The 23,317-nt window shown below is 40.9% G+C and overlaps 2 protein-coding genes across 2 annotated transcripts in view; one reads left to right on the top strand and one right to left on the bottom strand.

Annotated features, from left to right (window-relative positions):
- Nucleotides 1-1,031: 1,031 nt before the first annotated feature.
- Nucleotides 1,032-22,549, top strand: LOC129743819 (defensin-B-like). The gene is made up of 3 exons (XM_055736018.1): nucleotides 1,032-1,246; nucleotides 1,326-1,454; nucleotides 22,077-22,549. Exons 1-3 carry the CDS (start codon nucleotides 1,123-1,125, stop codon nucleotides 22,166-22,168), a joined length of 345 nt encoding a protein of 114 aa, XP_055591993.1. The 5' UTR covers nucleotides 1,032-1,122; the 3' UTR covers nucleotides 22,169-22,549.
- LOC129743818 (PR domain zinc finger protein 5-like) overlaps nucleotides 1,930-23,317 on the bottom strand; it is a 44,607-nt gene continuing 23,219 nt past the window's right edge. The window contains exon 2 of the mRNA XM_055736017.1: nucleotides 1,930-3,639. Within this exon, the coding sequence (XP_055591992.1) occupies nucleotides 2,146-3,639 (1,494 nt within the window). The 3' untranslated portion in view covers nucleotides 1,930-2,145. The remainder of the gene's footprint in view (nucleotides 3,640-23,317) is intronic.

Here is a 23,317-nt window from a genome sequence, read left to right as displayed (position 1 = left end):
GCATTATGGAATACGCCGCTCAGGTATGGGCTCCTACTCAGAGTACACACTGCTACCGCCTTGAACGTGTCCAGCGAAACTTCGTTAGGTACGCTCTCCGGCGACTTCCTTGGAACGAACCACTTCGACTTCCGCCGTACGAGCAAAGGTATGCTCTGATAAGTATTGCTTCTCTCGAAAAGCGTCGTACCGAGCTACAACAAACATTTATTTTTGATGTCTTAACTAATCGCGTTGACTCTGCTTACGTATTAGAACGCGTCGACCTTTACATATCAACGAGGACACTACGACAACGTCAGTTCCTCTGGTTACCTTTTCACCGTACTGCATATGGCCGAAACCATGCCATAAATACATGTTGTGAACGCAGTGTACCATCTTTTTAATTTTGATATGTGTAAACGTAGATTTAAATTAGGATTAAGTAGTATTTCTTAGATTTAAGTTAGTCTGGATGATATTCCAACCAAAGATGGACTAAATAAATTAAAATTAAAAGATAACAAAGTTAGACTGCCAGTAGATGTCCTACGCTTCTAATGCTTCTAATAAAATTGATCATACCAATGGGAAATTTGACTGTAATTTTTTGGGACGCCCAAATAGGACTGCGCATGCATATGAGTCCCATGTAGGTACATTTTCATAATTTTTGAGTATCGATGGAATCGACGCTTCCTTTTGGTCCAATTTAACCTTTAAACAAGTGTTTGCTCGAACGCGAATATTCTATGTCGATGTCTTAATTTGCCTTGACCTCGATCTCTATCTTTATTCAAGGTGTATCCACGTATTTCAATACTTGTTTTCAAATTTCCATTTTCCATGTCCCATTACTTGCCTAAATGTACTTAATAATATAAGCTTATTTGGGTTTAGCGATATTTCCTAAAGTTTACCTCAAACAGATCGTCGTAGCTGTGAATCCCAGAAGCATAAGCGTTCAATTATCCCTGTACGTAAACGAGGGGGAATCACTTATTTAATCCTTCCCCTCATGGCACTTATTATTTAAGCGAAGAAGAAATTTCATTTCTCTACCACTAACCAATCAGCTTCCGTAGTTGCAACATCCTCGCTAAAATCTCGGCAATCAGTAGTCTACAAACATCCATAAAAATGAAACCATCAAGCGTACTTCTGTTGGGCTGCATATGTGCTCTGGCTTCTTTCTCCACCAGCTACGGATTCCCTCAAGACGTTATCCTCAATGATGAGGTTCGATCCTACGCCAATACCTTGTGTAAGTACCTATTTCATCTTTCGAAATTAAGAATTCTAGGTTTGGTTTGAATTTTAAATCGCATCTCATTCATACTTAGTTGACGAACTGCCGGAGGAATCGTACCAGGCAGCGGTAGACAACTATCGACTGAAGCGAGCGACCTGTGATCTGTTAAGCGGATTTGGGGTCAACGATAGTGCCTGTGCCGCCCACTGTGTGCTGCGAGGTAAAAAAGGGGGTTACTGCAACGGGCAGAAAGTTTGCGTCTGTAGAAACTAATAGCGTTTTAGTCTGATAGTGGTTCATTAAATCAATTCAATAAAATTTTGAATGTACTTTAGAGAATCAATTGCTCTATGATTGAGATGAGTTATCGCAGTTTGAACAAGATTAGAACCAGGTTGATTGGCACATATGAACCTAAGTGATGACCTTGAAAATTGTAAGAAACATTTTTTTCATTTAAGTGTCGTTCTACTTTGTTGATGAAATATTACGTTACCATACTCAGCAGAAAAGACATTCAGAATTCGATTCGCACTATATTACGATTTTACTTTAATGAAACTTTATCATGCTTGTTCCATGGTAGTTTACTATCGTACTTCATTGGGCTTCTCATGCAACTTCATTTGGATTACCGATTAATTTTAAATCAGATTCATGGATTTCCTTCTATTAATAGCAACATTGTTTTTCTTCGAATAATAAATGCAAAGTTTATTCAACGATCGTCACTGTTTTACGTATCGAACAGTTTGTTTTTCCTCTTTTCTCTTACTCTTTAGTTTGTTTTTGTATTGTTCTGTCTCTTATGCTATCATATATCTATCTGTCGTTCTTAAATCTATTAATAACATTCAAGTCTTACGAGTAATCAACATGACACGACTAAACATTCGATTCAACTTTGTGGCCTAGTCTCCCAGGACCATCTCCCCATCGCCATTTGTGACAGATCGTCGAGATACCTTGAGCAGGCCTGGTTTGGGTTTCAGCGCTGGCATCGAATCGACGGGGCGCAGTTTACCCCGAGGGCCGAAGCAGGTCTTGTTTTTCACGTGGATAAGATAGTTCTGCTTGTAGCGGAATCCTTTCTGGCAAAATTCGCAGTTGAATGGCAAATTCTCCGAGTGCGTCAGCAGATGGGTTTTGAGATGATCGGAGCGTTTGAACATTTTCAGGCACAGCTTGCACTGGTACGGCTTTTCGCCAGGAAGTTTCGTAAGTGGAGGGCACCTGCGACGTGGTTCGTTGTTTTTGGTAATCGGTGGCCGTGGTTCGTAGTAGTGGGAAAGGTCGGCTAGGTTCTTCGATGGTGACACGCTCGGCTTGTGGAGTCCGTTGAATTCTTCCGGTGAGATTTCTTCGCCCATATCCTCATCGTCGGAGAGAGCAATCACGTCGTCATCATCGTCGACGTCGTCGTCTATGTCATCGTCCTGAGGTGTTGTAAGATTTTGTGTTTGTTGCTGAGCTTGTTGTTGACTTTGAATGCCCCGCATAATTTCGGAACGATCTATTTCGATCTGCAGATGGGATGCTTTGTGCCTTCTGAGGTGTTGGGCCCGTTTGAAACATCTCTTACAAACGGAACACTGGTGTGGTCTTTCGCCAGTTGGTTCGAAATGATCCTCCGGAGGAGGTGATTGGGAACCTGCGTCTACCGAATTCGAAAACAAAATTGGCCTTGGCGTTACTTGATCAGCCCAATTTTTGGGCAATTGAACATGCTCGATTTCATCACTATGTGCGTGGACAACGTGTCGTCGGCAATGTGGTCGTCTCAGGAACTTCTTGCGACATACCTTGCACTGGTGAGGTTTTTCTCCCCCTATAACATGGAACAATGTGTTCAACTTGGCAGTATATTCAACCGACCATTTCGGCACTCTCGCGCGACCCATTCTGGGAGGCTGTGGCTGCTGCGGTTTTTCAAATTCTACGTCTCCCTCCTGTTGCCCATCGTAGTCGTTATCGTCCTCGTAGTACTGGAACTGTTGTTTCATCAAATCCTCCGTCGTTACTTCTTCCGCAACCAAGAACTCGTTATTGCCAACGTCCACCCCGACGCGCAGGGCACCATTCTGTTGGTTATCCTGATAAATCTCGTACCCTTCCTGGTACTGAACTTCCGGTTCTAGATACTGTTGAGGTGGGGACTCCATCAGCTGCTGCCTTTGTGGGCCTCCCCTTCTCATCGCCGTTGGCGTCACGGTACGCGGATGGTGTTGCACCGGATAGAGCTTCATGCTGCCGATTCCTGCCTCGCCTGGGGCGAAAATGTGCTGATAGTTGGCCCTCAGATACTCGTCCGTTCCGATGCACTGCTCCCGGAATGCGTGCCAATCCTCGAGCCGGGTGCTGCAGTACTCGCAAATCGTGGCCGGAGCTCCGTCATAGTGTTCGATCTAAAAGTTAAAAAGGAGAGGTGAGTTTGTTGTTTGAATTAGGAAGATGGGATGGTTTGGGGTTGGGTAAACAAAAATTTCAAGCTTTAGAGGGACAAATTGTGTTACAAGACTTGAGATAAAGTAATTGTGCTCAATTGAAAATATAACAAATTGACTTGATTGAAGGATAGCTACGTAGCCACAAAATAGTTGCTTGAAAATTTACTTCCAAGATCCTGAACCTTTTGATAGAGTTTGACATAACAGATAGCGGAGCTTCGGTAACTCCGCAAGTTATCATTTCCAATATTCTGCAACAATACTCCATATAGAAACGCTAAAAAGCTATAAGTACTTATATGTACCTACAAGTTTGTTCGAGATACCCCATGTTGACTATTCAGAGCTTAAAGTAATTAAGGGCTCTGCATGCTTTGAACTTCACTGACATTGATCCAATTCGGCACTGTAACACTGTAAATCGCCGAATGGAAGAAACTCAGGTCTGTGTGCTCTACGGGAATACTCATAACCGAACTATTTGTCTACCTGCTTCAAACAAACAACTGAAGGTTGACTGCACCCAAAGACGTACTCTGAACGGCAGTGACGTATCAAAAAATAGTTGAACGGTGGATGAACGGTTTGGATTTCGTAGGATTTATGGGTCTACGCTGACTCAGACAACTAACTGGCGATGAAAGTCATACTTCTTCGAAGGTATTGTCAGCCCTTCCCTACGAGATCCATTCAAAGATAGGCTCGTCATATACTTACAGTATCACTCGTACGATCGTGTTTATTGTGATTGGCAATCTGGACGGTACAGACTTTCTTTTCAGATCATGCCGTTTTGCTCGCAGAAGGTTGAGCCTTCTGCTGAAGTCCATCTTCTAGTTTTGGTCTTCGCCAAATACGAAATCTAAATCTACCTATCCAAACCTGAACTACCAGATTTTGATACTATAGGATCATTATTCCGGATTTCTACAGCTAATTGCTATATGAAACTTGCTAACATTTGTTTCTCCCGCTTTTTGCTCAGAAATCGAAACAATTTGATTCATAATCCTTGCATGCAGAATTGGTTAACTACATAAATGTGGTCGATTCTGGTTTTTGCGGGGCCTATTCATCACGTGTATAAAAGTATAACGAGTAAAATCTTCATCTTGAAAAGATATGACACGCAGTTCTGAGCTATGTAAGTTGCCCGCAGTTCTTACCTCAAGAAAGCATGCATATCACAGCTTTAGAGATACACGTGCTAAGCTTAGCCAATTTGAGACACCCAAGTAACTCCGTTAAAGCGCGTCTACGTGCGTAATACTCAGCATTTTGAAAAAGGAGCTCCCAAGGTTTTATTTGAGCCTGTCACGTTCCTACCCCCTACCTGCGTAAGGGTCCGGAGCATGGGGCTGGGATAAAAGATCTTCACGGTTAGCGATCCGAAGCCAGCGTCCTCACTTGCTGCCAGCCAAGGTTTTCGTCAATTGTGCGGATTTCAGCGGCTAGATTACACCGCCACGAGCTGCTGAGCCTGCCTCTTCTTCGATGCCCATCTGGATTCCAGTCAAGTGCCTCTCTGCAAATCTCGTGTTCATCTCTTCGCAGCGTCTGCTCAATCCATCTCCACTTACGTTCCCGAATCTCTTATGACACCGGCGATGTAGTTCCACGTTTGAGATCCAGATGCCAGGTCACCAAGCGCAGATGATATTTCGCAGGCAACGGTTTACAAAAACTCGCTGTTTTCCCATCGTCACTGCATATGTGCACCAAATTTCGCATCCGTACAACAATACGGATTTGACGTTCGAGTTGAAGATTAGGATTTTCGTTCGTAGAGAGATCTGGCGTGATCTTCAGATGTTTCGGAGACTCACCAACGCAAATCGGGCTTTTCTAATCCGGGTTTCGATGTCTTTCTTGGTAGCACTCCACTTTCTCAAATTGTTGCCCAGCTACTACGGAATTGGAACGATTATCTGTGTTGATTTCCAACGACTTGGTCTTCGGACATTGATTTTGAGACCTGTTGCCTTGGAGCTTTCGGTGAGGTCGTTGAGTTTGCTCTGCATGTCTTGTTGTCTTTGAGCGAGTAAAATAATATCGTCAGCCAGGTAAAGGTTGTTCAGTTGCTCCATTGTCGAACAATTCCACGGCAATCCTCGGTTTGGCCTACAGTCAATCGATCCAGTCAAGATCTCATCCATTACGATGAGAAAAAGTAGCGGTGATAAGATACATCCTTGTCCCACTCCAGCAGTTACCGGGATTCGATCGGTCAAGACACCGTCGTGCAGGACCTTGCACGAAAATGCATATTGCTGTTCTTCGAAGAGTTGGACTAGTTTCTCTGGGACTCCTTACACCTTAGAACTGCTCAGATATTTTTTATAGTTCAGTCGGTCGAATGCTATTTCGAAATCATTCCGCATATTAAAGGCGGGCGGCAGCTTTGGCTGATCCGGTGCCTGCTCAATTCCGACTTTCGCCTGTTGCCGATCATCGACCATTCTCCAGGTTTCATTCGACAACCATACACTTTTTCTTCCATACTACCGGTTTGGACGCTCTGCGACGTAGTTCCACCTCCCCGTGGTACAGAGTGGAAACGTGTCTGCAAGTCTGGCGTATTGCAGATGTACGGCCAAGAGAACTACATTAAACCCACTAGAGGCTGTCGACGTGTCTGCCAAACCCGCGCGGAAGAAGTGGTGCCCCCGGGTAGTTAGGTACCAGTACTTGAATGTGAGCGTGAGGGTCCAACACGCTTTCGGTGGATCATGACCCTGATATGCGGACGTGACCGGAGGGAGAGCGATCGCCAACTCGTTTTGCGCTTCGGTGGGTATAGACCCGACTCGCAAAACGAGTAGATGCGCAAAGTGGTGGTCAATGGTAGATCGATCACTTAGGGACGTGTTTTCACGTCAGTGTCTGGGAGGCACAGTTTGCCGGAGGTGTCAGGGTTCGACACGCGTTTCGGGAATTGATGCGCCTGAACCGCGAGTGCGACCTGATGAGGGCGGTCTACAGCTCGATTTGCGCTTCGGGGAGTAAAGCACCCGACTTGAAAATTGAGTAGTTGCGCTGAGTGGTGACTTAAGTCAACACTAGAGAGTTCGGAGCGTCCTAAACGTGGCTTAGAAGGCTTACCTACTGACCCGCGTGTTCGAACAGAGAAAGTGTCGTCGACAACTCGCTTTGTGTTCTGGACTTCCTGGACTAGATTCTCGAACTTAGTAGTTGCGCTAAATGGGGACCTCTTTTAACACGATGAGATGTCGGGTCCTAACTCGTCGGAGGAGTGGTTGCGCTTCAGTTGTGTTAAAATGAGGTAATTGCTGAAAGAGGATTCGGAAACGACTATTGCTTTGGAGCGCATTAGCGCGAATCGACCTCCCACTATTGAAGTATAGTGTGTCGAACAGATCGAGGTGGGAACAAAGGTCAGTGGTCCTAGGTGGACTTTATGGCGTAGGGGGTACAGTGTTCCTTATCGTTGTATCGTGAGTCGTCCAACTGCACCAATGGACTCAGAGTCCACCGGTGGCTCGCCGTGCCTTGAATGCAATCCGTAAAAAGGATTTACCAACTAATAATTAAAAAACACTTTTCGTCGTGATAAAGGTATTCTGATTCCACACCACTGTTCTTCGACTGTTTCGTCTGTCGGCGGTTCCGAGGCTCAGGATTCAAGCTGTTCTACGTGTGCCTTTTTGATCTCTGGTTTTCCCAAGCGTCCTATCGATATCGAACATGCGGACATCAAGAAGGCTCCTTCTCCACTTTCGGCTGATGCAGATGTAGTCAATTTGATTTTCTGTTCGGCCATCTCGGGATACCCAAGTGATCTTATGTGATGGTTGTTGGAGGAAGAGCGATCCACCAATCACCATGTTGTTTCTTCTGTCCGTTTTCGCTCATCTGTCCTAGACCATGGTGCCTCATGATGCGTCACGTTCCTGCTGTTCCGTAATATACCCCCTACTTATGCTTTTATTACTCTCTCATCTATTTTAGTGGAACATGTATAATTTGATGCACGATTAGTGTTTTTGTGTTAACAGTTTATCACCGCTGGTTTATGATTTTAATTAAATGATAAATGGCATTTCGGTGAACTATACATTCTAGATTAAGATTAGTGTTTTTAAATCGATGCTTTCTATACCGACTTGTCTGCTGCTTTTGATAAAATCCACAATAGTGAAATTATGGCTTGAAACCTATCTCTCGGGTAGAACTATGTCTACTTAGATTGGAGATCATACTTCTACAGTTCTACACCGTTCCGCGTAACATCCGGAATCCGTCAATGATCTCACTTAGGGCCATTCATATTTTATTGTACCTTAACAATGCCAACCTCTTACTCTGATGCCTCCCAGCTAACATGAAATCCTTATAGAAATGATAACATAAGACGTTTAAATTGAGATTATTTGTATATGCCCGATCTAAGTGATTTTTCATGATTCGTGTGGAAGGAGTGCCTTGCACAAATTCTGCAGAGCCCTTTTGTTATTTTAGTTTTTAGAGTAATTATAGGACCATGTGCAAATGATGAGGGTTTTCCGCGCATATGAGAGGTATCCAATCCTTGTCATATGGGCTTTTTCCCCTCTAATAAAGATCAAGAGACCATTTGAAGTACGTTGTGCAAGCAGATTTATAATTCAGACAGTATTCCGTAGGCCAAAGGTCACGGATTGCGATTCGAAAAGTTTCGGAAATGTCCTCAGATGCTACAGGTTTTCCTAAAGTATGAAGTAGAATGTAACCAACAATGTGCAAATATCCTTTTTTTCATAAGTATTTTGTATGAAGGAGTGAAAAGGAACGCATCCCATTCGATTATTACTAGGATTTTCTAGCAATCCATTTTTTGATTAATTCTTGATTAAAATTTTATAATTTATCAGCACGGTTAGAACAAACTTGAACATCCCAACGCTGTAGATACAAGTAGGTCTAGTGTTGCACACATTGCCAGAGTAGATCTCTCAACAACAGCACTGCTGCCGTCCGTTTCCTAACTCAACTTTTATATACATCATTCAGCCTGACTACCCACATCCACATCTCGTTCGTTCAATCTACTGGTACGAAAAAGCAACAGAAACGAAAAACGCTCGCAAAGGAACGACAGCTGCCTTCCTATGGTGTGAGCCATGAGGAGTTTCGTATACCGTCACCATCGTCATCATCTTTGCGTCGCACCGTCATGAGCAGTCATGAACTGAAATCATCATCATCGTCATCAACCCACCATAGGAGGTTTTACGTGACCAAGTAGCACTGCGTTGAAATGGTCCAGCGAACAGTCTACGATACCATCAAGATTACCTCACTGCTAGTGCGATGCGAAGCAATATTAATCAAACGATAGCTACTAGAACCTTATGATTTAGATTTCAAAGAGCTTTTAAATCCCAAAAGGAAATTCTGCTGATAGTCGTCCTTCATTCGGTTGAGTTGGGTTCGGCTCTTGAAAACCTGTCCATCAAGAGACGCACCGCCATTATTCGTTCTCGAATCGAATCCAAAAACCACAAACGAGTTTCTGTTGTATACCCTTGAGGATTGACGACGGACGCTCTGCCCGTTTCTTTGTTGTTCACATCACGGCGCAACGACGACGAAGCGAAAGCAACCTATTTTTGCCTGCAGCCGTCTTTCCGTCGTCGTCTGTTTGTTCCCTACGAGTACTGTACCGTTCATTGATACATGAACTGAACAGAACACAGCAGGCGCAGAAAAGCGGAACGCTAGTGTGTGCTGATATTGGTTGGTTACCTAGCCATGGTTGTTGTGATTACTATGGTATTGGGGGCCCCCTTCCACAGCGCTAGATAGCTAGCTGGCTAGGTACTCAACAATTGATCAACCCCGTTGTAACCCTAGAAAAATCATACAATTCACATTCAAAGCAAGCCTCTTTTATCACTTTTTATGACGCTGTTCAGTCTATCTAAGCTGACGCTGTTAACGAATGACCTTCGACAGTAACCTTTGGTGGTGTTAAAGCGAAATGTTAGTCAATCTTCAATCATTTCATGATCCGAAAGGTTCTAGGAATTCTGAATCCTAACAACGATAAGGAGAGAACTCCAGAAGAAAAATTCCCCCCAATGAAGCGTCATTTCAATCATCACCTTCGGTTGAACCCAGGGCCGCATCCCGAACGCTTCCAGACTCAAACAGCTTGAGCATATTTCACGGCAACACACAGTGAGGGGCGTTGGCGATTCGGTCGTCGCCCCAGAAGTAATCTTGATTTAACCGTTCGTTCGGAGCATTATTTTGCTCAATATTTCTATCGCTCTAGTAGCTCTTAAGGAAGACAATTCCTCAATTCAAGTTGATGAGGGTGTCTTGGCAGCACTCCAGAGAATCTCTCGAAGCTGGAAGAAAATTTTACCCATCAGCAGCGCGGTTTCTACTTCGGGATTGAAGGACGGTAGTAGCTGTCCGTTTTCCTTTTAATTCAAAGGAAACTTTTTGTTGGCAACGAATGGGTCGGGTTTTCTGGGTAGCCAGCAGTTATCGATTTTTGTTCCTATATACTACTCAACAGCGCTAGGTAACCGTAAAGGAGCTTTGGGGAGCCGTTTTAGGGTTTAGCTTCAAGGGATGAAACTGGGGCTGGAACATTTCGGAGTTAAACTTTGATGTTCAAAAAGTCGATAGTTTGAATGGGAGCATTTCTTGTATCAGGAAAATCGATAGGTCAATTTGAACTTTCAAATTTTAGAATACTATTGCTTTGAATTATTTAATTTGGTGAAACGAATAAATTATAAGACCATCACTGTACATGGTCCAGCCATTAAGTCCAGCCATAATTTTAAGAGTGATTATTGTGGAGCGTACAAAACTGAATTAAATGACACCTATATTGCCTAGTTCGAGGCTGTGCAACGGCAAAAAAGTCATATTTCGTGAGCTGTCCAATATAGGTGATACACTTATCATGGTGAAGATCATTAAGATGCGAACTGAGAGAATTTCTCAGAAGTATCATTAAATAAAATTGTCGATAGAATCGGGTATAGTTCAACGGTATGTCCGAGAACTGAGGACACGTCCTCATTCTGGTTTCAGAAGGTAGTTTTTCAGCAGACCTTCGCACTGGATCACCATGGGAAAAAATCCCAATTTTTGAGTACAAAAAATTTTTTGGGGGATAATTTAGGGCTCGGAGTGTCCGGTGAGTTCGCCTGACCTGAACTCTATGGATTTGGCTGCCTATGGCAGGGTATATTGAATCCCGTAGTCTGCTCTACAAAACATGACGATTTGGAAGTTCCGGCATCTAGCTGAATCCTGGGATTAAATACCACAAAAACCGGGCTTCTTTTCAGAATATGCGCCTTGAGTTTCTGCAGAGAGTGGTTAAGATCAAGGACAAAAAAATTGATGGATTTTGAAAATATGAATTGAAGTAAATCTTATTAAATTTGGAAGACAAATTTTTTGGTTTTGATTGAATTATCTATTAGCACTTCAATTGCCGGACCCTGTATATGCATGGATATACTACTTTTCATAATCATTGTGAAGAGTGTTGTCTTCAATTTTATTACAATTTTCTCATTAACGTTTTCTTATTAACGAGTCATATAAACTTTTCAAGAACGCGACATAGACACGCATAGACGGATTTGATGCTTTCTATGTGATGCTCACGTAACTCAAAACGCTGAATGGCTTGCTCGTTCACGTAAAATCTATGTGAAAAATACAGTTATTTGATATCGCCAAGTGGGTTTACGTGCTGTACATAGGAAATAATAACCTTCGTTGTTAAACTCCCGAAAAAAGTGTATGAGAGGAAATGATAACCTTGACCGACAACGTGTTACGACTTTTGATAAAATAGCCCTGAATAATAAAAGTCTTTTTTTTATTTTTTCACTACATGAAATAAATATTTTAATGAAATGAATATGAAACGCATATAGCTGAACGAACGTATTTCCAATTTGCCTGGACACCCCAGATTACGTACGCCTGGAAATGAATTAGATCATCATCAAGTTTCGACTCGGTGATAAGCATTAGGCCAACGACCTAAGCAATGATTAGTTGTTTCAAAGGATGTTAAATGCTCAGTTTAAACGAGTCAGAGGACGAAATGCTCAAAGTCAACTTGGTGAAGAGTCCAACGAAGTTTTGTAATGATAAGAGAATGAGGGTTTTAATTTACACCTAGAAAGTCTGATACTATGAGGGAATCCTCTGAACATCCTGAATCCCCTATAGAAGAGATCTTGCATCGTTCTTCTAGCTTAATTTTGTAGTAATAGTGGGCTTTTATGAGGTGAGGTTATTCTATTTATTCAGCGGTAACAATACCCATGTCGCTCATTGTTTTACTGATAAAGTCTCTACAGGACATTAGTTCTTCGTATTGAAAAGCTTAGGCTACGCAAAACGATTCAGTATGTCACAAGCTTAAGTGACTTTTCTCTCTTCTTTTTCGTAAACTAATGATGAGTCACAGACAAGTGTTTACAGGAGAGAGATTATCTAATAAACTGACCACCTACAGGGTTACTGCGCCAATAGTAACAATATAAATAATGATCTTCTATTGTGTCCAAATCGTCGATTCTGAATCACATCAAGCACTTGCGTAAATGTGTCTTCTACTCAAGGACTTCCTGTGAGAACGCTTTGTAGATTGAACACTAAGAGCACCAGTATCCGTGGTCTATTCTTGGGTCTAACTGATTGGGCAAGAATTGGACCAACAAAAATAGATACATATTCCATTCCCATTAAGCGCACCTTCGAACGTTACTCGTTATTGCTACGTTTGACTCCATTTAATTTTGCAGTTGTTGAGTCTTCTTTATTAGATCCGTTGCTCTAAATATCTTCCATCTTATCTATTTGTCTTTCCCTTTTTTTGTAGCTTTAGTACAATGATAAAAAATTGTAAAAATTTATAATTTATAATAAATTCAATTTAGTACGAATAAGAATAAAAAAACAGAAATTTTCGTGGGTGAAAACCAATCCAACAACAATTCAGAAATTTGAAAGAAAAACAAAGAAAAAAAGAAAATTCTAAAAAATAACCAACAAATTGACATCAGACATACACAGTAAATGAAAATTACCGAGTTCGGTAATTTTTTTACCGAAATCCTAACATGTGTAAATCGTTAAACTGTTCGGTAATTTTTTCGGTAAAAAATAAACGAACATCGGTAAATGAAGAATCGATTTACCGATGTTCGTTTATTTTTTACCGAAAAAATTACCGAACATTTTAACGATTTACACATGTTAGGATTTCGGTAAAAAAAAATAATTGTTCTAGAAAAAATAGTCTAGGGGCCGTTCAAATATTACGTTACGCAATATTCGATCATTCTTTAGCCCCCAAAGTAACACATTCACATCAGATTTTCTATTCAAAAGCTTAAAAGCTAAGTAGCTTAAGCTTAAGTAAGAGCAAATTCGTCCCATTTGCGTTTTTGTTGAAATGAGAAGAATGGCAATGAGAAATCATAAAACGGCCCAACAAGAACTCGACACTTGAATGCTTTTAATGAAAGTAATCAACAGAATCTGTCACTTGAAGTATCGGGAAAACTGGAGAAGTTTCTAACTTTCCAAGAGAAGCTTCATGAAGTCTGCACTTGCAGATAGTTTGAAACAAGAATGTTTATTTTTAAGTTGCCAACATATTAAAAGTTTGCTATGATTTAAGATACCACACCACATTTTTATAATTTTTCACTCTTTAAACAATAGGGATCTTTTTCTGTCTAGACATGAATGTGTAAATGAGACAGGTTTTCAACACATATTTTCTGCCAAATTTATCTCTTATTCATCGTTTTCATCAGTAATTTCAGTAATGAAAACAATCTTCTTCGGAGATCGTTATCAGCATATTGTTTGTCGCTACCTTTTGATGTAAAACATACTGTTCTAACAAAAAATATAACGCTACAACAAATGATCGATATTTTCGCAAAACAGAAAAATAGTCTACGGATTCTGTGTTCCGTCGTTCAGATTTAGACTTTTTTGACTCTGCTCTTGAGTTTATTTTAAACGATCTCCACATCATATGATTTTTAACTCTCGAATATTCTTATCTAGTCGATGAAACAAAGTAGCTGATCGGAAAACATTATCACACTTTTTTGTCAACAACAAATATCATCATTTTTTTCTATCAAAGTTCTCTTGTTGTTTGTGCAGGAAAACCATTTGAGAATTTTCAATCTTTCTCATTTAGCGGACTTATTGTCAATTATTAAATGACACCAGACTTTCATCTTCATTAGTAAAATGCTTTACCTATCTTATTGGCAAAATTTACGGACTTGTGATATAGCTCAGTTAGCAAGTCAGTTGTTTCCTGAGCCCGTGAGTTCGAGCCCAAGAATAAATATCGAACACAGTTGTACCGGATAAGTTTTTCAATGACCGTCCCCCAACTGCATCGTTGATATAAGTCGCGAATGACATAAAGATGTTAAAACAAATATAATCGAAACAAAAAACAATATTGGCAAAATGGTTTCATACTTCTTATGTGTATTTAAGCAGCTTATCCATTTCTATTTTCTCGAAAATAGTTTTTACCTGCTTTTCGGCAGAATGGAATCAGCCTTCTCATTTCGCATTTAAGCGCCTGATGCATTTCTACTTCAGAACTAATCTACAAAAACAAACTTTTACAATATATAGTTTTTCAGCAGAATGGACTCAGCCTTCTTAATGTGCATTAAAGCGCCTGATCCATTTCTACTACAACCTGCATATTTGCAGAACGAAACCAGACTTTCGATTCGCATTTAAGCGACTGGTTCGCTTAAAAGTTTTCTCCAAATTCCGAGAAAATGAATAACATACCTGAATCCTTCAACGCGAAGAATCTTTATCCTTGTCGCCAATTTACCTAGTATCGGGAAAAAGGACTAGATTCTAACTTTCCAAGAGAAGCTTCATGACGTCTGCACTTGGTAACAGTTGAAACAAGATTGTTTATTTTCAAATTGTCAACATATTAAAAGGTTACTATGATTTAAGATACATACTATATCACTGTAACGGCAGTCGGACGTTTTTCGCTTTATAAGGTTTATTTTTTCGTTTTTATTCTGTTGAAAATCATTTGCTGGTCCCTTATGGCAGTGGGACCGACATGTGATGATCTAAGCTAAGCTATATGGGACCGACTTGCAATCATTTGTGCAAAGGAACAAAATGACTTGGGAATTTTTCAATGTTCATCAGAACAAAGTACTGAAATTCAAAGTTGAAACTACAGATAAAATTAAAGTGATTCCAGCTATAAACTAAAAAATGATTAAAATGGGACAAACTTGCCGTAAGCGGCAGTACAGGAGCCTGTTGTAAACCTTATCAATTTGAGGTAAAAAAAAAGTGTGAATGGATTAAAATCAAACCGTTTCGTTGCTCTATCTAACTTTCCATGATATACTCATTTTACAAAAGTATTCGTCGTATTCAAACGCTCTTTGACTACTCCTTCTACTTGAAAACAATTACTCTTACGTTCTTTCAAACGTCAAATTAGATACATTATTCATGATGAATATTCATCATTAAAAAGTTTTAAATTAAGTAACCGAGGCATAATTTGATATGTAACTATTATTAACTTTTACAATAGTATTTCAGTCGACTCAAAACAAACATGATCATCCCAACGCAACGCTTTAAATACAAGAACACACTGCAAGAGCAGATCTTTAGGCCGACAACAGCCCAGCCGTTTTCCTAACTCAACTTGTATACACACCATCCAGCCTGACTACATACCCACAACATCTCGCCCATTCTTCTACTGGCATTTCATTCGAAAGAGCAGCAGAAACGAAAAACTCCCACAGACGAACACCAGCTGCCTTCCTATGGTATGAGCCATGAGCATGAGGGGTTTCGAACCGTCACCGCCATCAGTAATCATCGTCATCGCACCTTCATGAGCAGTTGAACTGAAATCATCGTCATCGTCATTAACCCACCATAGGAGGTTTTACGTGACCAAGTAGTAATGCGATGAAATGGTCCAACGAACAGTCTATGATACCATCGAGATTACTCTATTGCTAGAGCGATGCGAACCAATTTTAATCAAACGATAGATACTAAAACCTAATGTTTTGATTTTGCGTCGAGCGATTTCGATCTAGAGAGATTCCAAAAAGAACTTTTAAGTCTCACGAGGGGTTTTTGCTTTATTCGATTGAAAACCCAAAACCACAAACGAGTTTTGTGTGTACGTACCCTTGGGAACTGACGACAAGTGGCCGTGCTGCCTGACTCTTTGCTGTTCGCATGACAGCAATGACGAAGCTAAAGCAACCTATTTTTGCCTGCAGCCGTGTCTGTCTTCTGTTTGTTCCTTCCTAGTAAAGTTTCTACGGTTTCTACTGATACATGGTTAAACAGAACACAGCAGGCGCGCAAAAACGGAATGCCGGTGTGTGCTGATATTGGTACCCTTCCTAGCTTTGGTTGTTGCGTTGCGATTGCTATGGTGTGGGCCCCATTCCACAGCGCTAGCAAGCTAGGTACTCAACGATTGATCAACCCCGTTGTAACCCTAGAAAAACCAAGCTATTCACATTCAAAGCAAGCCTCGTTAATCATTCACTACACTGTAGTTTGCTTCGACTAGGTTTTCACTTCCAACGAGTGACCTTCGACAGTAACCTTTTGTGGTATTGACGCGAATTGTTAATCAATTCCTACGAATTCCTAGAACGTATGAACACCTATCAACCGTGATGAGTGTACTCATTACGCGTCATTTTAATCATCGCCATGGGTGAAACGCAGAGACGTATCTCGAACGCTTCCGTACTAAAAACAGCTCGAGCAAATTTAACAACCACACAAAAAGGGGCGACGGGCGGCGATTCGGTCGTCGTCCCAGAAGTAATCTTGATTTAACCGTTCGTTCGGAACATTATTTCGTTCAATCTTTGTATCGCTCTAGTACCTATCGCTTAAAGTTGACGAGGGTGTCTGGCTGGGCAACATTCCAGAGATTCCCTGGATGTTGGACGGAAATTTTCTGCCATCAGATGGGTGTTCCTACTAGGGGATTGAATGACGCATCTATTCCATCCGCTCGACCGTTGGAACCGGAGAGTTTAACTTTCCTCTCAAAGGAAACTTTTCGTCCAGGCCGGGTGGGTCGGTGTTCTCCGGGTAGCCTGCTGTTATCGATTTTTGCCTTTACATACGACTACCCTGGTGGGTTAGTTACTGAACGGGAAAGAAGTTATGGGGAGCCGTTTTGGGTTCGTGCTTCATGGGACGGTCTGTCCGTCTGAGGGAGAAACGTTTCTGTATAAGAGATGTCAGCTTGAGTGGGAGCGTTTCTTGTATAGTAGCTGGAAAATCGGTACCTAGTAAGAATTTTGTACCTACTCTTATGTCTTTGATGACCTTTTTATTTTTTTCATTGAAAGTAATCTATTCAAAAATTCAAGTATCATTCTGGTGAAAATGTTATGGAAAACCTTTCACGATTTAAACATCGACTATTCAACTTTATTTGAGACGAATGATCTAAACTGTTAGAGCTGCAACTGTGTCACACAAAGAAATTGCTAGTTAGGTCGGTCCACAATATTTATTCTTTTATCAGATTTTGCTCAAACAGGTCTGTTTCAAACACGTTGAAGTGTATTGTATTTTCCTACATTTAGAACTTTTATTTTTTGGTTGTCTAGGAAACAACAGAGAACTTATAAACATATCTAAGTTATTCCTTACAAAAAAAATGCAGTTCGCAAACTCTACCAATCGTGAATCGTGAGAAATTGTGTGAAGAATATCATCCAAAAGTACATTATCACAGGGAAAATATTCACACACTGCCATTCTTCGACAATAGTTGCTACTCCAACCGGAAAATAATAAAAAGGTAAAATTTACCGAGATAGCAAGATGAACGCTCGTGAAAGCCAAAAAGGTAACTTGTACCTCTTCTAGGTGAAACGTACCTCACAGCGACGTAAAGTTTACCGTAAATTCACCGAGAAAAACGGTAAATCTAAAACTTAGCGAGGTGAAGTTGACCTTGATTGCGCTAAATAAAACGGTACAATTCAACTCGAAAAAAGGCAACTATTTGCCGAACCCGTTTATTGAGGTTAAGGTGTTTTGTGCTGGTTCTCGTCACAGAACTATAGTTATGTTACAGATTTGCCCACAGAGCTTCCATGTGTTTCCACGTCATTCCGAAACATCCCCCAGTCTCCATTCCGGAAAAGCCGGATCTGCCCGGATCAATCGAAGGAGAAGGGCATGAATGTGTTAACGCAATGTAGGAGGTTTTAGCGACCATGGTGGCTCGGAAGAATGCGGAGAAGGTGACCGTTGCAAGAGTATTTGTCAGCCGCTTTCGACAAAGTGAACCATGATATAGCTATCACCAAACTCGATCGTATTGGTTTTTGTGGGTTTCTACTGGAATGGCTTCGCAGTTACCTGTTAGGTCGGAAACTCATTGTTCGAAAGGCAGAATCCTTTGCCAACCAGTTTTGTGCCCCCTCTGGAGTGCCTCAAGGGATCCATCTAGGACCAATACTATTCTTGATTTATTTCAACGACGGGCTGTTGCTCCTCGATGGATAAACATTAGCTTACGCATGCCAAGTTCCTGCAGGATCAGGTTAACCTCTTCGCCTCCTGGTGCGATGTCAGTTGCCTGCCTTTGGATCGTAGTAAATGTACAGCAATTTTTTTTCCCGTAAGGGGCTTCCATTAAAAGCAGTTTATTTTCTCGACGACGAGGCTATCGCTTCTTCTTGACAAACGACTGGATCTTACCAATTACATCATCGCTTCTAGAAGCCTAGGCCTACTGTTCCGCATGATGAAAGACTTCAAGGACTGTTTAAAGAGTCTCTATTGTAGTTTGCTTCGTTCGATCCTTGAATACGCCTCTGCTATCTGGTGCCCTTATTACTAAAACGGTTCCGAGCGTATTGAGGCTATCAAACGGCACTTTATGAGATTCGCCCTTCGACACCTGAACAGGCAAGACCCGTTTCGACTTCCCAGCTACGAGAGCCGCTGTCGCCAAATCGACATCGACAAGCCCGCAGGACCGCCGCACGAGCCTCTGTCGTAGCTGATTAGCTTTCATCTATAGAACTGATAGTCCCGCACTGTTGGAAGGTCTTCAACTCAACGTACTACGACCACGAGGTTTCAGAAATCGTGATTTCCAGCTCTACGTCCCTCTTCGGTTGAAAAATGATGGGTCCGCTAGTCCGAACATTTTGATTTTGACGTTTCGAGGGATGCATTCCAAAAAAATTCTTAAAGCTTTAAGTTACAGGGTGACAAAAAAGTCCTGTCACACTTTTTTTTGGGGGTCGCCTGTAGCCTATACTTTGTATCTCTCTGGTGCCATCTATATGTCAAATGAAAGGGCTAACTTTTCTGCCCACAGTGGCAGAGTTTCGTTTCTGTGCAGTTTGTGTACATTAAGTTGTTAGTGGCAGAGTTGAGAGCAGCTGTTATCGCTGAATATGTGAGAGGGTACAAACCCGGACACATATTCAACATATTCAAACACCTAAAACCACTCGTAATCAACCGGAAATTCGTGTACCAGACCATAAATCGATCCTAGAGACCAGAGGCACCGAGGACAAGACACGATCTAGACGACCAAGGTCTGTGAGAACTCCAAGGTTGAAAAAGATTATACGAGACCGGACGTGCGCGCCGCTTGCGACGACTTTCCGAGACGTCTGAAGCTGGTTCGATCAGAGAAAGGTGGTGTAATTCCGAGATATCGTCTGTGAAGAATCTTGATGAGTTACTGAATAAAGCTATGGAAGTCAGATTCTGATATTCTTCTTATTCTTTGAAATATTAAGATTTTTCTGTGTGACCGAACTTTTTTGTCACCCTGTAGTGTAGACCCTTGTATTTGTAGTGTCCTAAATTTATTTATTTTTTATCAGGATCAATAAGTTATTCGTTGATGTGCAATAAATAAAAAAAAACTATGATTAGCTAAACAAACGCAATCATTTCTCCATAACTTGTGTGGTCATTGTTGTATCTTCCTTATTTTTGCAATTCCTTGTTTCAAATCAGAAAACTAAAATTCTCTCTTCAAATTATCAATAACGGCGCCAGCCACGTCCTGGGAGTCAATAAGGATGAAGTTTTAGATTCAATCAATAATTTTTCGTTTTTTTAAATAAGGTAAGTGAGTCTGACCAACTATGGAAACCGTATAATCGTAGGTAAAATTTAAAGCGAACAAATCCTTATGTAGTATAAGTGTGTGCCTAGTCACTACTAAACCTGTATACAACTGCCACTTGAATCAATAGTGCAAACGTGTCTGGTAGCATGCAATAATTGAAGTAAACCGGGGTAACGCCACAAAACAACTGATCGCATTACAACGAAAAAACGATCGTTATAACATTTTGGTAGGAAATTTTGAATAGGGAAAACAAAAGAAGTTATTAGTTGGGTGATAAAGTACATTCGGAGACCTATATTTTGAGTGTACAACGTTAACTGAAAAATATTTGGTTCTCTAAAAAAAAATAAAAAAAAAACAAAATAAAAATTTCGCTGGGAGCATATGGAGCTGTCAAACTTTGAACACGATTTCCTAGAAACAGTGATTTTGGCGCTTTCGCCGTATTCAAATGCGATCCGGATTTCATTCGTTGCTCAACGAAGATAAACAAATTTTGTATCTGGATTGACCTAACCAGAGTGTGAGCATGAACATAAACAACCATATTCTACTGAATCAAAGCAATCGAAAGATTCCCTTTAATTCAACAACGGTATAAGAAAAGTTCAGATACCGGTATTTCGATAGCAACTTACTATCTTCTTCAGTGAGCGTTTTCGATTGTTGAATGTGTACCGTTTCCCTCCCTTAAATAATCCGAGTTAGATAAGCTACTACCTAATAGGTAGCGAAAACCTCCGAATGCTCGGCATTGTGCCGTTGTCTGTTTTTTGGGCCTACCTACCCTATTTGAGTGTTTCCTGGTAGTGTACTTTTTTCAGAACTTTTCTTATACCGTGGTTGAATTAAAGGAAATCTTTCGGTTGCTTTGATTCAGTAGTATTATTCAACCAAGTAGGTTCACAACACATAATAGAACCATATCTACTCAGATGAAGCAGATGATCAAACACGTAGCTGGCAAATAAGGTTCAAGAATAGGTATTTAGGAAACTTTTCAACTTTGCTTATATTTGCAGGACTAGCTTTAACTGCATATTTACACGTGTACTCAAATTACTTTAATACCAAACCTTTTCTCTTTCAAGAATAATACCTTGATTGACTTCATTTTATGACACAGGCATGTACTTGAGGTCGTGCAGTACGGAGTCATTCATATTTTAATGACCTATTTTCGATTGTTATCTTTGCAAAAAACATTCGAAAGTTGGCCAAACGGTGATTAAAAAGGTCAACGTACGTACGTCTCAGTGGTCGAGTGGTTAGCGTGGTATGACGGTTATCGCTGGTCCAATGATGGCATGGGTTCGATTCCCATCTCAGTACTGGGTGTTAAATGTTAATCTTAAGTTGTCCACGTCATTTATTCAGTCTGTAAAGCCTAAATCGGCTAAGACGGTGTATGTCTTTAAAAGTTGCAAGTACCTCGGGCTGATCTTTGACGACCTTATAAAATGGGATGTCCATATAGAACTATTACGGAAAGAACTTAGTGCTATACACAGCATAATGTGGAAGATATCGAGATTCGTGCCTACCAAAAATCTTATTTGCCTGTATCATGCATTTGTGCAATCTAAATTGCAATACATGGTTTCCATTTGGGTAGCCACAAGAAAAATCAATATAAGATTACTACAAGCTATGCAAAATAGATTCCTCAAGGCGGTTTATAAAAAATCCAGACTTTTCGGCACGCTTAGCTTGTTCCAAGATGCATCGCTGTCTATTCTACCTATAGCCGTACTAAGAGAACTTCAGAGTGTCATACAGATCCACAACCTGCTGCACAATCCGCTGTTCCACCACAACAAACAACTTTTGTATCAGGATCATAAGTTTCCAACACGTTCGAGAGGAAATCTAATACAAATAAGGGCGAACACCGAGCATATGAAGATATCTCCTGAGTATTTTAGCAAAATGAAGTACAACACCTGAAACTCATAAGAAATAGAGCCAGCTTCAAACGACAAGTTACAGTCCACCTGAGGATCAATTTAACTAACCACTAACCTTTTAGTGTAAAGTTATAAAAACAAACTTGATCGCTTAACCAGCCACAGATCCATCAATTCTCCAAAGCCTCCTTAACAGAGAGTAATCTCACTGGAGGCTCAGAAAATGTCAAGTTCCTCACTTGAAAGATTACTGTCACTAATTGCCACAAACCATTTTTTCTCGCCCTCTCCACCAGCCACCTCCGCCACAACCACCAACGCCGCCACCCTCCACAACCGCCACATGCCGCTAACCACCACCCAAAACCTGAAAAATTTATTATTATGAAAAGTGAAGAAAACAAATTTTGTTAAACTTTACAATTGTATGCAAACAAAATATTTAAAAAAAACATTAACAAAAAGTGAGGAGGTTTTATGCCTTCGGGAGAATGGTCTTAAAAGTAACCAACTCCCGGGGGTTTTTCCCTGCTCTTAAAAAAAAAAGTTCTCCGATCGATTTAGTAACAACGTTCTTATACTTTCATCCCAAAGAAAGATAGAAGGCAACAGAAAAATGCCTGTAGCTATCGCAATGAACCGAATTTTTAACCGGCCACCCACACATCTGTCCGTCGCTGATGCTGCAGCTGTTTCTCTCGGGTGAAACTGTGCGGTTGTGTTCTGAAATGTTACATTTACGAAGTTTACTGTTTGAGATTTTTATCAGGAGGTCAATAAATACGCCAAACAGTATTAAGCAAAGCAATGTCTACTCATTAAAATCATTGGTAGCTGCCGTTTATCATGAAAATCTCTTATACACATTTGAGCCTCCCTGAAGCACAACTCACTCAGTTGTGTTGTGATATTCCTTCGCTTTCGATCTTTTCGTTTTTCAGGGAACCTTCCTATCGGTAAGGTGGAATTTCACTTGCAGGTATACAATATACTAAACAAAACAGCATTTTTTGTGCTCTGTTCTAACCTTTATGTTCGAATACTTCCCAAATCTACTTACAGTGGTAAGCTGCCCTAATTCTACTTGACGTTTGAAAGTTACGAAGACTTTTGGCTTCACGGTTGAACCCTCAGTGCTAATTGTGATTCAAGGTGCTAAGAAATTTTATGAATTTTATGCAATCAACCTCTTAACGCTTGCGTCATTTGATGATAGACTCATACAATTCATTCCGAATAATGTTAGTATTCCGATAATTTCTTGCAAGCATTCGGATACCCTATGCTGTAGCATAATTAATGAGCACCCGAAAGATCGAGCTCAAGCAAATCGTTGGCTCCAGTAATAAAAGTAATTCGCCCACCATAAAGGCTCTCTTTTTTCCTAAATATCCCATCTGGCATCCCTCGAAGGATACACCCCGAAAAATGGGTCTTTATCTGGCCCGGTACACTTTCTTGTTTCAAGTTCCAAGAGGATTCAAATCACCAGGGTTCGGCGCAAGGGAAAGGCCGGGTGCGGCCGAAAGGGGAAACT

The sequence above is a fragment of the Uranotaenia lowii genome, chromosome 2 (assembly GCF_029784155.1).
Source record: "Uranotaenia lowii strain MFRU-FL chromosome 2, ASM2978415v1, whole genome shotgun sequence".
Lineage (NCBI taxonomy): Eukaryota > Metazoa > Arthropoda > Insecta > Diptera > Culicidae > Uranotaenia > Uranotaenia lowii.
This window is presented reverse-complemented; position numbering and strand designations above follow the sequence as displayed.